This window comes from Eriocheir sinensis, chromosome 36 (genome assembly GCF_024679095.1).
Source record: "Eriocheir sinensis breed Jianghai 21 chromosome 36, ASM2467909v1, whole genome shotgun sequence".
NCBI classification, from domain to species: Eukaryota; Metazoa; Arthropoda; class Malacostraca; order Decapoda; family Varunidae; genus Eriocheir; species Eriocheir sinensis.
In genome coordinates, this window is record NC_066544.1 from 9,953,278 (window position 1) to 9,970,956 (window position 17,679).

At 44.7% G+C, this 17,679-nt stretch overlaps 1 protein-coding gene and 1 long non-coding RNA gene across 4 annotated transcripts in view; one reads left to right on the plus strand and one right to left on the minus strand.

The window, feature by feature from the left end:
- Positions 1-10,514, plus strand: part of LOC127007755 (runt-related transcription factor 3-like) — a 47,424-nt gene extending 36,910 nt beyond the window's left edge. For both annotated transcript variants that reach the window (XM_050879022.1, XM_050879023.1), the window contains exons 5-6: positions 5,818-6,036; positions 8,653-10,514. In XM_050879022.1, the coding sequence (XP_050734979.1) occupies positions 5,818-6,036; positions 8,653-9,086 (653 nt within the window). In that variant the 3' untranslated portion in view covers positions 9,087-10,514. The remainder of the gene's footprint in view (positions 1-5,817; positions 6,037-8,652) is intronic.
- A 2,222-nt stretch (positions 10,515-12,736) lies between these two features.
- On the minus strand, positions 12,737-17,192 carry LOC127008017 (uncharacterized). 2 transcript variants are annotated; one of them, XR_007760738.1, is made up of 3 exons: positions 16,885-17,192; positions 14,478-14,682; positions 12,737-13,542 (listed from the first exon to the last, which is right to left on the minus strand). It is a non-coding gene; the product is annotated as an uncharacterized LOC127008017 (long non-coding RNA). The 2 variants fall into 2 exon arrangements; XR_007760737.1 differs by having other exon boundaries at positions 12,737-13,552.
- Positions 17,193-17,679: the final 487 nt, after the last annotated feature.

The window sequence follows — 17,679 nt, forward strand, 5'->3', positions numbered from 1 at the left end:
ACACACACACACACACACACACGGAAGGCTAAGTAAGAGTAGCATACGCCCCGACTGTGTGTGTGTGTGTGTGTGTGTGTGTGTGTGTGTGTGTGTGTGTGTGTGTGTGTACGGGGATACCTTTTCACTTAGACACACACGGCCGCCAGGTAAGTACAGTGGGGGGCGCGGCGCCCTCTTGCGGCCTCAGGAATTTACGACCTTCTCCCCTCGTCACGACATCCTCCCCTCCCCACCCTCCCCACCTCCCTCTCTCTCTCTCCCCTTCATTCCCCTTTCCTCTGCTTCCCTTTCCTCTACTTCCTTTCCCTCTTTTCTCCTCTTTAACACTTTCATCTCCTTTCCTTTCCTTTCCTTTCCTTTCCTTTCCTTTCCTTTCCTTTCCTTTCCCTCCCCTCCCTTCCTTTTTTTCCACTTTCACTCTTTCCTTTCCTTTCCTTTCCTTTCCTTTCCTTTCCTTCCCTCCCCACCTTCCTCTCTCACCCTTCCCTTTTTTCCACTTTCACCCTTTCATCTCCTTTCCTTTCCCTTCCCTCCCTGCTTCTCTTCCCCTTCTTTCCCCTCTTTTCTCTCCTCCTTTTGTTACCTCTTCTCACTTCTATTCCCCCTTTCCTCTCCTCCCCTCCTCTCCCCTCTCTCTCACCTTCACTCCCCTTTTTCTCCCCTTTCGTTACCTATTCTCACCCTTTTTCCCGTTTCCTTTCCTTCCCTTCATCCCCACTCCCCTCCCCTTCCCCTCCTTTTCCCTTCCGTTTCCCTTTTCTCTCCACCTCTATTCCTCTTCTCTCTCCTTTCCTTCCTGTTATCAGCACTCCCCTCTCCTCCCTTCCCTCTTTCCACCCTTATATCCCTTTCCTCTCCTCCTTTACCCTTCCTCTCTCCTTTCTTTCCTAATCCTTCCCTTTTTCCCTTTACTTTCCCTCCCCATTCTCCTTTCATGTTTTCCCTTTCATTCCTTTTTTCTCTCCTCTTCCCTTTCCCTCTCCTTTCTTATATTTTATTCCCTATTCCTTCCCTCTTCCCCTCTCCGTCCCCTCATGGTCAATCCCCTCAACTTTTCTTATTCTCCCTACATTCCATTTTCCTCCCCTCTTTTTCCCCTCCCCTCCATATTTCTTCCCTCTGCTTCCCTCCTTCCCATTATCTCCTATCTCATTTCTTCTTATTCCATCTCCTCTCCACTTTACTTTTCTCCTTCCTCCCCTTTCCTCTGTTTTCCCTTACTCTTCCTTCTCATTTTCTTCTCTATCATCAGCTCCCCTTTCCTCTCCTTCCTTATCTTTTCCTCTTCTCCTTTGGTCCCCCTTCCCTTTTTCTTTCCCTTCCGTTAGTTACCCTTCATTTTCCTCTCCAATGTTCAACTTTTTCACAAACCTTTCTATATCCTTCAATTATCCCCTTCTTTTTTTTTTTCATTTTTCATATTCATTACTTCCTCTTCTATTGCTTCCCTTAATTCTTCCTCCCTCTCTCCCTCCATTCTTCCCTACCTCCCTCCCTCCATTTTCTCCATCATTTATCATCCCCCCCCCTTCATTCTTTCCCTCCCCCCTCCCTCTCAATTCCTTAAAAGCGCAAACAAACCCAACCTTTTTTTTTATATATTACACATGTTGGGATAAGCTGGTGGTATATGGTGATGCAAGAGGTGTTGAGGGTGATAGGAATGTGGTGGTGGTGGTGGTGGTGGTGATAGTGGTGGTGGTGATGGTGGTGGTGATGGTGGTGGAAAAAAAAGGTAGTTCTGAAGGTAATGGTGGTAGTACTGGTGGTGATGATGGTAGTGGTAGTAGTAGTAGTAGTAGTAGTAGTAGTAGTAGTAGTAGTAGTAGTAGTAAATGGGGTCAGGAATGTCTTACGAGTGAAACATTAAACCAGGAATTTGTGTTTTATGGTAATTGTTGACTCTAATAATAATAATAATAATAATAATAATAATAATAATAATAATAATAATAATAATAATAATAATAATAATAATAATAATAATAATAATAATAATAATAGAGGAGGTATACAATTTTTTCTTGGTATTACTTGACTTTCTTTCTCTCTCTCTCTCTCTCTCTCTCTCTCTCTCTCTCTCTCTCACACACACACACACACACACACACACACACACACACACACACACACACACACACACACACACACACACACACACACACACACACACACACACACACACACACAAAAAAAATATCAAACACACACACACACACACACACACACACACACACACACACACACACACACACACACACACACACACACACACACGAGGCCCCTTCATGAGCCGGGCGCACGCAACACACACATTTAAAACACTCCCGGGACCCGCTCTTGTACCTGCCTTAAGAGACGCAAGCCGCCGTTACCTGTGCTGCCTTACCTGCCCAAACACACACACACCTGTACACACACACACACACACACACACACACACACACACACCTTCACGCATATTGTACCTGACACCTCATATGCCCTCCACACCTTTGCACACCTTTAATTAGCACCTCCACTCACACCTGACACCTCCTTCCTCTCCCCCCCCTCCTCTACATATCTGCACATTCCCCTACATCTCCTTCCCCTCCAACTTCCTCTTTTCTCTCCTCTTCTCCTCTTTATTTTATTTTCTCCCCCGTTCCCCTTTCCTCTTCCTTTCTTTTCTTCTACTCTTCTTCCTTTATCTTCCTTTCTCTCCTATCCACTCCCTTCCTTTTTTTATTCTTTTCATTCATATACAGTTCGTCTATGCTTCCCTATCTCTCCCTTACACCTCCTCTCCTCTCCCTTTACCCTCCCCACACCTCTCTACCTCACCCCTTCCCCTCCCCACACCTCCCTACCTCACCCCTTTAGTCTCTCCTTTCCTTTCCTTCTTTCCTTCGTCTCTTCACTCCTCCTTCTTTACTCCTATTTTCTCTTTTTTTTTCACTTATCTTGTTTTTTTTTATCATATTTTTAAACAAGGGTTCTAAAACATCCTCCCCTCCCTCCCTTCTTCCCACACCTGCACCTCTCACCCATTTCCCTCTCCCCACACCTGTCTCCGCTCATCTCCCCATCTCCCCTCACCCCTCCTCATCACCCCGCCATGGTCCACCTCACACACCCCAATAATTATAGTGTTAAAAGTTCTTCCAACTGTATATTTTTTCCCTCCTTTCTTCCGTTCTTTCTCTTTCTTCCTTCCTTACTCTCTTCGTTTTTCGTTCCCGTTCCTTCTTCCTTACTCACTTTCATTCATTAATCCCTTCCTTCCTTCTTTCCTTCGTTCCTCCTCTTCCTTCTTCCTTACTCCTATAGCTTCTCTTTTTTATCTTTATCTTGTTTTTTTTTATCTTCTTAATTCAACTAGACTTCTAAAACATCCTCCCCTCCTTCTCATTCCCCTCTTTCTCATCCTTCAGTGGTTGAGGGAAAGAGGAAGAAGGGAGAGATGGAATGGGTGAGGGAGGAGGGAGAGATTGAGGGAGGGAGGGAATGTGATAGTGTGAGAGGGAGAGAGAGGAAGAGGTGTGGGAAGAAGGAAGAGGAGGTAGAAGAAAAATGAGAGGTGTAGGTGGTGAGGGGAGGAAGAGAGGGGAGGAAGAGAGAGGATGAGAGGGAAAGTGAGAGAGAGGAAAAGGCAATTAAAGAAAGGTGAGAGGAGTGGGAGGGGAGGGAAGGATAGTGAGGATGGGTGAGGGGAGAAAGGGGAGGGGGAGTATAAGGGAAGGGAGGATAAGAAAGTTTGAGGAAGTAAGGGTTGAGAGTAGAGGGAAGGGGAGGGGAAGTGAAGGGAGGAAGGTGAGGGGAAGGAAGAGGAGGGAAGAGTAAGAAAGTCATAAGTGAGGAAAGGGGGGAGGAGGGTAAGAGGAAGTGAAGGGAAGAAGGGGAGGGGAGAGGGGGGGGAGGAGAGGAGGATAAGAAATTTAGAAGTGAGGGTTGGACTTAGGAGGAGGGGATAGGTGAGGGGAGGAAGGGGAAGGGAGGAAGGGGAGGGTGAAAGGAAGGGGAAGATAAGAAAGTTAGAAGTGAAGGTTGGGAAGGAGGTGAGGGGAAGTAAGGGAAGGGGAAGGTAAACCGATGTGAGGGGAGGTTGGAAGGGGAGGAAGATGAGGGAAGGGGAAGGTAAGAAAGTTAGAAGTGAGGGAAGGGGAAGGGGCGAAGGGGAGAAAGTTCAGAGGAGGGGAAGGTAAGAAAGTTAGAAATGTGGGTTGGGAAGGAGGTGAGGGGAAGAAGGGGAGAGTGAGGGGAGGTGAGGGGAAGTGAGGGGAGGGGAGGGGAAGGGAAGTGAGGGGAGGGGAAGGGCAGGGACGTGAGGGGAGGGAGGAAGGAGGGAGGGAGGTGAGGGAAGTGAGGAGGAGTGAGGGAGGGAGGAAGTGACGGGAGGAGGGAAGTGAGGGAGGAGGGTCTTGTTAGTGATGACAAATGGGCGGGGCAGCGTGACCACACATGCCATCCAGACGGTCTATCATTAGAACCCTCCTCCCTCCCTCCCTCAGCTCCCTCACCCCCTCCCCTCACCCCCTCCCTCACCTGTATACTCCCCTCACCCCCTTCCTTTCTCCTCTCTCCTTCTCATTCCCCTCTACTCTTAACTGATACCTCACCTCTCCCCCTCACCTCCCCTCATCCCCCTCCCCTCCCCTGTATACTCCCCTCACCCCCTTCCTTTCTCCTCTCTCCTTCTCATTCCCCTCTACTCTTAACTGATACTCACCTCTTCCCCTCACTTCTTCCCTCACCATCCCTCTCCCCTCCCCTCTTCCTCACCCCACTCACTCCCGTATAGACACCCCTCTCACCCGCGCCTCCTTCCCCCACTCTATTCCCTCCCTCCCCTCTTTCTTCACTCTCAACTGATCCCTCTCCCCTCTCCCCTCCCCTCTTCTTCACCCCACTCACTCCCGTATACTCCCCTCTCACCCCCTCCTCCTTATCCCTCTTTCTTCCCCTCCCTCCCTCCCCTCTTTCTTCACTCTCAACTGATCCCTCTCCCCTCTCTCTTCCCTTCCTCCTCCCTCTTTCTTCACTCTCAACTGATCCCTCTCCCCTCTCCCCTCCCCTCTTCCTCACCCCACTCACTCCCGTATACTCCCCTCTCACCCTCTCCTCCTTACCCCTCTCTCTTCCCCTCCCTCCCTCCCCTCTTTCTTCACTCTCAACTGATCCCTCTCCCCTCTCCCCTCCCCTCTTCCTCACCCCACTCACTCCCGTATACTCCCCTCTCACCCTCCTCCTCCCACTCCCTCTCTCTCCCTCCTCCTCCCTCCCTCCCCTCTTTCTTCACTCTCAACTGATCCCTCTCCCCTCTCCCCTCCCCTCTTCCTCCTTTCTCTTTCTTCCACTTTCCTTCCCCTCACTTATCGTCCTTTCTTTCTCTTTCCCTGTTTCCCCTCACCTCTCCCTCACTTCTCATCCTCCTTCCTTTCTCTTCCTCTCACCTCTTCTTCACTCCTCACCCTCCCTTTCTCTTCCCCCTTATTTCCCCTCTTCTCCTCCTTATCCCTCCTCTCCCTCTCTTTCCCCTTTATTCCTCAGTTCCCAATCCCCTCCTTCATCCCCATTTATTCCCCTTCCCTTCCCTTCACTCCCTTACATCATCTCCCCTTCCTCCACCACTGCACCTCCACTTCCATTCCCTACCACACCCCTTCCCCTCTCATCCTCCCTCCCTCCCACACTTCCCCTTCCCATCCCTTCCTACCACTCACTCACCCCTTCACAACTTCCCTTCCTTTCCCCTTTTCTCCTCCTTCCCTTCCCTTAACCCACGTCCCCTGCCTTTCCCCTCCCCACCACTCACCCAGCCTTCCCCTACAGGAGTGATGGAGGCAGCCTGGCCCGGGTACACCACTGCCTCACCCTATCCCCCACCCTACCTCGGCTCCTCCCTGTCCGCCTGCCCCTCCGCCACCCATCCCACCCACGCCGCGCACCTACCGCCCACTCTCCCGCCCACCTCCCAGCGCGGCGCTCCCCCCACGCAGCAGGAGGCGGCAGCGGCGGCGGCGGCAGCGGCATCGAACAACCATCTAAGTTGTAAGTAATGTCGCGGGGGCAATTTCGTCAAGGTGATGTGAAATATGTATGTCGGCCATTAAAGGGTCGGTGAGCGGGTCCGTTTTCCTTGATGAATGGCTATCGGTTATCGCGTTACTTGTTATCTGGGTTTTTTTATTTTATTTTCCTTCTTGCCTATTACTTGACGAATATGAGTGGTAGTGTTTGTAGTAGTAGTAGTAGTGGTAGTAGTAGTAGTAGTAGTAGTTAGTAGTAGTAGTAGTAGTAGGTTAGGTTAGGTTAGGTTAGGTTAGGTTATCGTAGTATTATGAAAGGATTAAGCAGCAGGGAAAAATGATATATACGTTAAATAATAGAACATGAATAATAATAACTTAATAATAATAAGAGAAGACAAATTAAGGCAGCTAACTTACACGAAGAGGTAATGTTGTATTTGTTATATCTGAGGAGGTAAGGAAAGGAATCTGAACCAAGGCAAGAGTTATTTAGAAGCACAGTGAAGCAAAACACAGAGGGAAGTTGTTAGCAATAGATCAACACTGAGGCAGAAATGGGAAATAGTAAAGTAGCGGCAGAAATGGGAAATAGTAAAGTAGAGGCAGAAATGGGAAATAGTAAAGTAGAGGCAGAAATGGGAAATAGTAAAGTAGAGGCAGAAATGGGAAATAGTAAAGTAGAGGCAGAAATGGGAAATAGTAAAGTAGAGGCAGAAATGGGAAATAGTAAAGTAGAGGCAGAAATGGGAAATAGTAAAGTAGAGGCAGAAATGGGAAATAGTAAAGTAGAGGCAGAAATGGGAAATAGTAAAGTAGAGGCAGAAATGGGAAATAGTAGAGGCAGAAATGGGAAATAGAAGAGGCAGAAATGGGAAATAGTAAAGTAGAGGCAGAAATGGGAAATAGTAGAGGCAGAAATGGGAAATAGAAGAGGCAGAAATGGGAAATAGTAAAGTAGAGGCAGAAATGGGAAATAGTAAAGTAGAGGCAGAAATGGGAAATAGTAAAATAGAGATAAAAGGTGTCCAGGGTAATATTTATTTTTTACAACAAAGGAGACAGCTCAAGGGCACAAAAAAGGAAACAATAATAAAAAAAAACAAAGCCCGCTACTCGCTGCTCCTAAAAAGAATCCAAAGAGGTGGCCGAAAGAGAGGTCAGTTTCGGAAGGAGAGGTGTCCAGATACCCTCCTCTTGAAAAAAGGAATGTATGTTGTATTAGTAATTTAGTAGTGATATCAAAGGAGCTGAGGAAGGACTGGGAAGCAAAGAAAGGAGAGAAAGTGATGCAAAATTGAGATAAGGAATGTCGTGTTAATAATGATTTCAAAGGAAGTAAGGAAGGAATGGGAAGAAGAAGAGGGAATGAATGTTGTGTTAGTGATACCAAAGGAAATGAAGGAAGGGGAGGAAATAAGTAAAGAAATAAAAAGATAGATATGTACAGATGGGAAGACTTAGAGGGACGCAACAGGTAAATAGAATGAAGAGAAGGAATGTTGTGTTAGTGATATCAAAGGAAATGAAGGAAATGGAGGAAGGAAATAAAGAAATAAAAAGATAGATGTACAGATTGGTGAAGAATAAAGAGAATTAATGTTGTTTTAGTAATAATGAGGGAATGAGAAATTAGTAAAAAAAAAATAGGAAAGCTAAGAAATACAAAGTAGAAATGTTGTGTTAGTGATATCAAAGGAAATGAAGGAAATTGCGGAAGGAAATAAAGAAATAAAAAGATAGATATGTTCAGAGTGGTGAAGAATAAAGAGAAGTAAAGTTGTTTTAGTAGTAATGAGGGAATGAAAAATTAATAAAAAAATAAATAAATAAAGAAGCTAATAAATACAAAGTAGAAATGAGTAAGAATCCAAGAAGTAAGAGGAAATAAAGAAATAGTAAGAGGAAGGAATAAAAGGTTGAAAAGGAAAAGTTAATGAAGAGAAAGAATGTAATGTTTAATAATGATACCAAAGGAAGGAAGAAAGTAGAGCAAGAAAAAGTAAAAGTTGTTAAGTGATACAGAATTACTCAAGGGTTGTATTTCAAGGCAAGGAGCTAAGGTTACTGAGCACACACACACACACACACACACACACACACACACACACACACACACACACACACCGTCACTCCACTCCCACTCCCCCTCTTCATGGCTCTACGGGGCATGGTATTGAGGGGGTAGAAAGAACGTTAGAGATGCAATACCAGCGTTGAATATGCTAGCAAGATAAATGGTGCGAGTGGGGGGCGAGCGAGTGAGAACCGCGCTGGCAAGTACAGGGAAGGGGAGGGAATGGATGGAGGAATGAGCAGGGAAGGGGAGGGAATGGATGGAGGAATGAGGGAGTGAATAAGTGAACGAGAGATGAATGGGTTTGTGTTAGTGGTGACTGATACTACTAACTACTACTACTAACTACTACTGCTAATTACTAACTACTACTACTACTACTACTACTACTACTACTACTACTAAGCTGACGGTTCTTTGCAGACTTTTTGTGTTTTGTTTCTTAGTGATAAATAAGAATAAGAAATAATAATAAAAAATAGCAATAATAAAATAATGATGGTAATTATGATGATGATAATGATGATACTAATAATCTCCCCTTTCTCCCCCCCCCCCCAGTTTTGACGGAGCAGTTGGGGGGCGCCTCAGATCGCCTCCTGCCCCCCCTCCCCAAGGACTTCCTGCCCCCCTCCGTGGCCACCTCCCTCGGCATCTTCGGGGGGGGCATGCTGGGGGGCGGGGCGGGGCTGCTGGGGGGCGGGGCCAGCGTCTCCGGCAGCCAATCAGCGGGGGTCGGGGCTGGGGGGCTGCTTGGAGGGGGGTCAGGGGGGGAGGGGGTGTATCTTGCCCCTCCCTTTCTCCCTGCCTCCCTCCTCTATTCCTCCCTCTGCTCTAGCCTGCCCCACCACGCCGCCCCCCCTGTCTCCACCCCCCCGCCGCACCCCCCCTCCACCTCCACCCCCCTACCACCGCTGGGGGGGCTGGGAACCCTCACCACGTTGGCAGGGCAGCCTCTCCCCCGACCCCCTGACCCCGTGTGGCGGCCATACTGACGGTACTGGGGGGGCGGGGGGGTGGAGGGGGATGCCTCTCCACCCCTCCGTGAACGAGCGGCTCCACCCCCCACCACACGGACGTTCAGGTGACGTTCGCGGGACATGAGCGTGACACGAATCTCGGCGTTCAAGGATGCGAAACATGAACCGAAAACGAGACGAAGCACCGAACCGCCTGAACCTTTGAAGCCCAGGTGACGGGACGCTAATTACAGGTGGCAATGTATACCTGTCACCTACCTGTCAATATGCCCACTTAACGAAAGGTAACATGAAGCGTCCACCCACTTGTTTTTAGGCCTAATTTAATACAAGGTAACACGTGGCTTGTCTACCTGTAATCACGCCTACATAATTACAGGTGCATAGTGTCTTATTACGTGTTTAAGTGGCCGTTTAATTAAAGGTGACCTGACGCGTCCTTCCATCTGTTCATAAGGCTAATTAACCCCCAAGAAAACGATGAAAGTGGATGAAGTGAAAATAGAGAAAGAAAATTATTATGAAAGTGGAAGAGGTATAATCAGAGAACGTAAGAAGTGGAGGAAGGAAAATTAAGAGAACCTAAAAACAAAGTGGAGTAAAATCAAATCAAATAATAGTGAATGAAGTAAAAATAAGAACAAAGAAACGAAGGAAAATTTAATAACAAAGAACGTGGATGGAGGAAAATTAAATTACCAAAAAATTGAAGAAAAATCAGATTACACAGAAAATGGATGAAAGAATGTTGTGTTTGTAGTGATATTAAAAAGAAACTGAGGGAAGGGGTAGAAAAGCAGTGATATTATAGAGGAACTGAGGGAAGGGATGGAAGGAAGCAGAGAAATAAAAAGGTAGAGGTGTACAGAGCGATGCAGAATAGAGAGAACGAAGAAGGTGGTTGAAGAAAAATATAACAAAGAGTGAATAAAAAAATAACTAGATAATACAGAAAATGACAATTGAAAATAAAAGCATACAAATAAACGAATGAAAATAACAACGAAATGAGAATAATAAAAACGAGAAATTAACTAAACAAAAAAATATGACAAATGAAAACTGGCCAATCACGACCAATTACAAAAACAACCAATCAACCAAACAGACAATTAACCAATGAGAGACAACCACCCGTGCGTGCGTGCGTGCGTGGATCAGTGCCTTTTTTTATACATATCCTGGAAAAACTAACAACATACATAGTGATAGTTTGTTTGTTTGTTTGTCTGTTTCTTGTTTTCCTATATATAAATACATAACCTATACGAGGAGAGGTCTGTGTGTGTATGTATGTATGTATGTATGAATGTAAGAATGTGTGAATATGGGAATGTGTGTATGTGTCTTTGTCTGTGTATGTATTGTATGTATGTATGTATGTATGTATGTATGGGTAGCGTTAACACATACATATGAAGGTTATTGTAATACATCGTTATTTATGAGAAGTTATTTAGTATGATTTTCACCTCCATTATTTATTTTTCTTATCTAACACCAAAACAGTAGTAGTAGTAGTAGTAGTAGTAGTAGTAGTAGTAGTAGTAGTAGTAGTAGTAGTGGTAGTAGTAGTAGTAGTAGTAGTAGTAGTAGAAGAAGAAGTAGAAAAGCTCCAGCAACAGAATTAGTAGCAATGACAGTAATAACCACCACCACCACACCACCACTACACCACCACTACACCACACCACCACCACACCACCACCACTACACCACACCACCACCACACCACCATACCACCAGCACCACCACAGTCAGTTTCTCGCCCCATTTCCGTGACAGAGGTGCTTAAACAACTCATTTGCCTCACGACTGACTGACTGACTGACGGACGGACTAGAGGCGAGGGTGGGGAGGAGGGAGAGAAAATGAGAGGGGAGAGAGGGAACGAGGTGAGGAAGATGGATAGTGAAGAGGTGGAGGGGAGAAAGGAGAGAGAGAGAGGGAGAGAGAGAGAAGAAGGGAGAGAGAGAGAGGGAGAGTGTGTGAGTTCAAGGTTTTAAGAATATGGATTGTGAAGTATGTAAATAATAGAAATAATATAATAATAATAATAATAATGGTGATAAGGAAAACAGGGAAGAGGAGAAGAATGAGGAAGTGGAAGAGAGAAAGAATAAAAAAAATGACAGAAATATTATCTAGAGAAATACAATAAAAGAAAGGAATAATTACATAAGTGAACTATATGGAAGAAGAAGAAGAAGAAGATGATGAAGATGAACAACAACAACAACAACAACAACAAGGAAAAAAAAGAACCAGAACAAGAACAGGAACACGAACAACAACAAAAACAACAAAAGAACGACACACAATTATAAGATTAGAACAGAAAACAAAAAAAAACAAAGATCAAAGAAAAGAAGAAAAAGAATAACAACAAAGAAACACAAAAGTAAACACGAGTAGAGAGAAAAGAAAAAGAAAAAAAGCATAAAAGAAAGAAACCAGAGAGAGAGAGAGAGAGAGAGAGAGAGAGAGAGAGAGAGAGAGAGAGAGAGAGAGAGAGAGAAAAGGAGAGGAGGGAAGGGAGGAAAGGAGGAAAGTAATTTATCCCCTTCCCTAACTACCTTCATTGTCGGGCGCATTACGGCCAACTCAACCGACTAATTTGCATACGAATGACTTCCCCTCGACTCCCCTCACTTCCCTTCCCCTCCCCTTCCCTCCCCTATCATCCACTCCCCTTCCCTCCCCTCGACTCCCCTCACTTCCCCTCCCGTCCCCGCCCTTCCTCTATCCTCCACTCCCCTTACTTCCCTTCATTCCCCCTCCCTTCCCCTCCCTTCCCCTCACCTCCCCTTTCCCTCATATATCGTGCGAGTTTACCACTTGTCACCACACACACACACACACACACACACACACACACGGACGAGACACAAATAATAATAAATCTTGTGGTAGTTAAAACGGTAATAGTAGCAGGAGGAACGGCGGTAGTAGTAGTAGTAGTAGTAGTAGTAGTAGTAGTAGTAGTAGTAGTAGTAGTAGCAGTAGTAGTAGTAGTAGTAGTAGCAGTAGTAGTAGCAGTAGTAGTAGTAGTAGTAGTAGTAGTAGTAAGGATGATAATGAACAACAACAACAACAACAACGACAACACAGGTAAGTAAACAACAGGTATGTATTCTTTGTGTGTTGCTTGGTGATTAAAAGAGAAACACACACACACACACACACACACACACACACACACACACACACACACACACACCTGGCGACAAGTTTTCTTTTTTCTTTTTTCCTCCCCACCTGATGGTCTTGTTAATTGCCCAGGTGTAATATTTTCTTCATAACAAGTAGTACAGTGCATGTTATTACCTTCTTTTCTTCTCCCTCATTCTTTTCTTTTGCTTGACTTTACACACACACACACACACACACACACACACACACACACACACACACTACCAAAACAATTTTTTTTCAAATATATTTTCTCCCTTACACTCCCTAGAGTAAATTAAACAATAGATATTACCGTATGTAACTCAGTGATATGACATAAGAAAAAAAATATAGAAAAATTGTATGAGTTTTGGGTCTTGACACAATGAAGTCGAACCCAAATGTAAATATCTCCAACCCAAGTTTTCATTTTTTTCCCTCTTACTTGTGGAATATATGTCAACAGATCAAAGGGAAAAAAAATGCAGCCGCTCTTCAAGTTTTCCTTTCTCTTGCTTATGTTTGCAGCCACACGCCTAGAACACCCTCCTTGCTGAAGCTGATTTATAAATAAATAAATGGTCAAAATTCTTCAAGTGGACTCCCTTCTATTCGGATTAACAGATCATCCCTGTATTCAAGGATCCCACTATTCACACGTTTCAAAAACCAAATCAAAGCTCAGATTAGAATTACTGATCTTTTTTTGTATTTTCTAATAAGCTATACAACACAATCAGTCAATAGGGGCATACACCGGAGGGCACATCGCCTCACCCACACTTCAGCACCAGCACCGAGGGTTCCTTCAGGTAAGACTCCATGCAGGCCTCCTTCCTGTCCTTAGTCCCTTGTGGCACCACCCACCGAGCTGCTCTATCCGTGAACTCTGTGGGCGTCCCCCTGGCCCCCTCCACCGATGGTTGTCTCTCACAGAAACACCACCATGAGCAGGGTCGACTTCTGGGTGTCGTGCCACGTGCCCGTACAGCCTGGGTATGAATTCACTGACTATGCAAGTAATACATCTTGATTCAGTCTTACACAAAACAATATCCCATGATTCTGCACAGGCACGTATTATCATGGGCATCAATTTGCCTCTTTAAGTCACTGTCCCCTATCTGTATCTCACAACCATAGAGTATACGAGAGGGAGCACAAGATGCTTGAAGATCCAGACCTTTGTTCTTATGCAGTGATATTGACAAAGCCATATACTAGTGCTGAGCGAGTCCATAATACCGTGGGCCAAGCCATTCTGCCGTAAGACCTCTTGACAAGACCCGTCGGTGACCTGCGCCATGCTGCCAAGGTATGTAAAACTTTCCAAGACATCGTTGCCTTCACCACATGCATGAACAGACTGTACAGTTTCATCTAAAAACCATAAAAATACCTTTAGCTTAGTCTTGGCCCAGGAGACCTGAAGCCTTGCAGTGACTCAAGAGCCATCACAAAAACTTCCAATGACTCCTCAAAGATTACTGAATCATCAGCAAAAAGTGTATACACCGTAACCGGAGGCATGAAGCCAGTGTGTGCTTCAGCCTTACTTGCATTATATGCTCATTAACTGGAATAACCAGCTCCAAAAATGGTCGCAGCTGGCTGGCAATGCCTGTAGCTACTCCCCAAAGACAGGCACCATGGCTCATGCCGGACCAGTAGTAGGTGTACCCCACTACTGATCTCGCCACTGCCAGGCCTCCTCATCTCAAAGTCTCACTACGTCCAGCTTCAGCCTTCCGAGCTCACTCGCTAGGTGAGGCAGTGGGTGACCCTCCAAGAGGAGGGACGTAGCACACAAAGCCCCCCAGAACTTAACACCCCCGGGTATGGTTCTGCAGGCAAACACCACGCTTGCACCGCCCTGTCCACCCACAAAACAAAAAGGGCGGCCAACACAATAAAACACAAGATCATAAACATAAACGAAAATACAACACAATAAATAGATACACACAATGATATAGTTAAAGCTTGTGCTTCCTCGCTTAGATAAATAAAAAAAAGGAAAAAAGTACCTAACCCTATGACATCTGTTAGCGAATAATAATAATAATAATAATAATAATAATAATAATAATAATAATAATAATAATAATAATAATAATAATAATAATAATAATAATAATAATAATAAAAGAAGAAAAAGAATATGAAAATGATGAGGAACAATCAAGATCATCATCAATTTACCTGCCAATAGAGAACCAGGTAACAACTCACCTTATTTGATGGCGGCGGCGGCGGCGGAGGTGGAGGCGACGGTGGTGGAGACGATGAAGATGAAAACGATGAAGGTGGTGCTGGAGAAGGGGCGAGTGAGGGTGAAGGGGGGGCATCACTAAGACACACTTGGAGGGGGGGGAGGGGGAGGGGGGAACACTCTAACACACACTTGGAAGGGGACACCACTGGCACACTGTAGGTCCTGCAAGACAATCCATTCATTAAAAACATGACTAAATAAAACTAAAATAAAGAACATTACCTAAACACAGGATTAAGTAAAGCTAACTAAGAACAGCTAAAATAAGTAAAGCTAAAATGAGTAGACAAAGCTAAAACACATGATTAGTAAAGCTAAACAAGAACAGATAAAATAAGTAAAGCTAAAATTGGCAAACATGAATTAAAAACAAAACTAAGTAAAGCTAAATTATAAAAAAATGCTAAAAAAAGTAAAGCTATAATTAGCGAACATGAATAAACAAATAACTAAGTATAGCTAAAATAGTTAAGCTTCATCAGAAAGTTAGAAAATGACAAATTAACAGCAACAAAAATAGCTACACTCAAAACTAAACGGATGAGTGCAAGAAGAATGAAGATAAAATATACTGGGTAGCTACAACATAAATTTAGGTAGGAAGTAAGCATCATGGATTAGTGAAAATACAAAGTTTGAAGGTATTATAGTGATTAAGAGTAAAAAGTGGAATCAGGCAGGTCATAATGTGCATAAAACTAATATCAAATAAACTAAAGCATCAGAGTGGACGCCCAAGAGTTTTAGAAGTAAGGAAGGACAGAGAACCAGGTGGAGAGAAGAAGTTAGACCGGCATGGAATGGAGTACACTAAAATCAGACAGAGGTGGAGAACGTTAGGAAAGGCCTTTGTTATACAGTAATTAATAGTGGCTGAAGATGATGATGATGATGATGATGATGATGATGGTGATAAGAAGAGACATGTTCCAATCACAAAACTTTCATAATAGCAAAAAGTTAAGGTTTATCTCATACAAAAGTAGTAGTAGTAGTAGTAGTAGTAGTAGTAGTAGTAGTGGTGGTGGTGGTAATAGTTTTTTTTTTAATGTAGTTTTCCATCTAAATCACAGAAACACGTCAGGGCAGAGCTACATAATCCATCCTTCTCCTCCACTTCCCTCCCCATCCCCTTCTTCCCCTCCCCCTCTATCCCTTCCCCTTTTTTTCCCCTCCCTCCCTTTCCCTTCCCTCTTTCCCTTGCCTCCCTTCCCTTTTCCCTTTCCCTTCTCTTCCTTCCCCTCCCCCTCTCTCCCTTTCCCGTCTTCCCCTCCCTCCCCTCACCAAACAACGCCACATAATCAGAGTCGTCGCCGTGAGTCATATGAGTCCCGCCTGAGTCATGTTCTGTCTCCCAACAAATAGTTAACTCGACGCAAGGAGGTGCAACAGGTGAGTAAGGAATCTCTCTCTCTCTCTCTCTCTCTCTCTCTCTCTCTCTCTCTCTCTCTCTCTCTCTCTGCCCGGTCTACTCACACATAACTACAACATTTTAGTTCTCTCTAGTATTAACCAAACCATTCAAAACACTTCTATTGCAACACAGCGGTTACTTATCTATTTCAGGAGTCAGCCAAAGCGTTTCTGAATTCACCGAACTTAATGCACTCTCCTTATTCATGTAATATTCACATTAATTAATATATTGTAACTGAATGCACTCTCATTATTAAAGTAATAAGGGTTTTATAGCCAAAATACTAAACCGAAGCTAAGTCCATATATAAAAAAGATAGCGGTCAGCGGGTAGCGTTAACTTCCACTTATAGTCAGTTAGTCATGCAACCAACCACCCAACAAGTCAGTCAACCACTCAGCCAGACCATTTATCATGCAGTCAGTCAACCACTCAACCAGACCATCATGCAGTCAGTCAATCTGCAAGTCGCTTAACCTGTAACCTCACAACCTCAATCATACAGTCAGTCACTCAGTCAACTAGATATTCAAGCACCCAGCCAGTCAACCAGTCAACCAACCATCCAATCAGTCAATCAACCACTCAACCAGACCATCATGCAGTCAGTCAATTAGTCAGTCAATCAGTCAGCTAGATATTCAAGCACCCAGCCAGTCAACCAGTCAACCAACCACCCAATCAGTCAATCAACCACTCAACCAGACCATCATGCAGTCAGTCAACCTACAAGTCACGTAACCTGTAACCTCACAACCTCAATATCAACGAAAAATACATGGAAAAAAAAAAGCGAAAAGTCATGCCCTTCACACACCCTTCACACCACACACCCTAACCACATCACCCCACAAACACACCTGCAACACACCTGCACACCACCGCTACACAGGTGCACGTGCGTTTATCCCCCTCGGGCAGGTGACGCCAGATGTAGTTTGACTCACCTGTTGCAATCTCCTCCTCGTCCTTCTTTTATTTATTTCACTTTCCCTCCTCTTCCTCTTCTTCCTCTTGGTCCTCCTGTGTTTAAATCCTTCTGCGAGTCCTTCAGCCACATCCTCCACGCCCTTAGCACCTTCAGGAGGGCGTGATCGTGGTGATTTTTGAGGATTATTTTAAAGGATGTTCGACTCCTCCTCTTCTTACATCTCCCACGTGGTCGACCTCTCCTTCCTCTCCATCTCCCTCTCTCTCTCTCTCTCCTCCCGCGGATTGATACATATAGTGCCCAAAGGAGTTCTATTTTTGTTTATTTTTGTTTGTTTCTGGTTGTTTGTGTTTGTGTTATGGGTTTGAAGGTAAAATTAGGTGGGGGTTTTTGTAGTGGCAGGGTTAATGTGTGGTGTGGTCTGGTTGTAAGGTTGTAGGTTTCGAGATCAAGGTTTCGGGACCAGTGTGAACCAGCTCGAGTCAGTCTCTCTCTCTCTCTCTCTCTCTCTCTCTCTCTCTCTCTCTCTCTCTCTCTCTCTCTCTCTCTCTCTCTCTTGAAATTATATGATAGGATAGTGATAAAGTCTAGGAAATATTACATGCTTGACTCCACCCGGCCTGCAAAAACACAAAGGGATAACATACACACACACACACACACACACACACACACACACACACACACACACACACACAGATGTACTACTTTACCACAGCGCTCACTCCTCACACACACACACAAAAAAAAAAAAAATTCTTTGTGTATTCTGTAAAAAAAAATACTCATTGTTGATACCCAGATAATAATG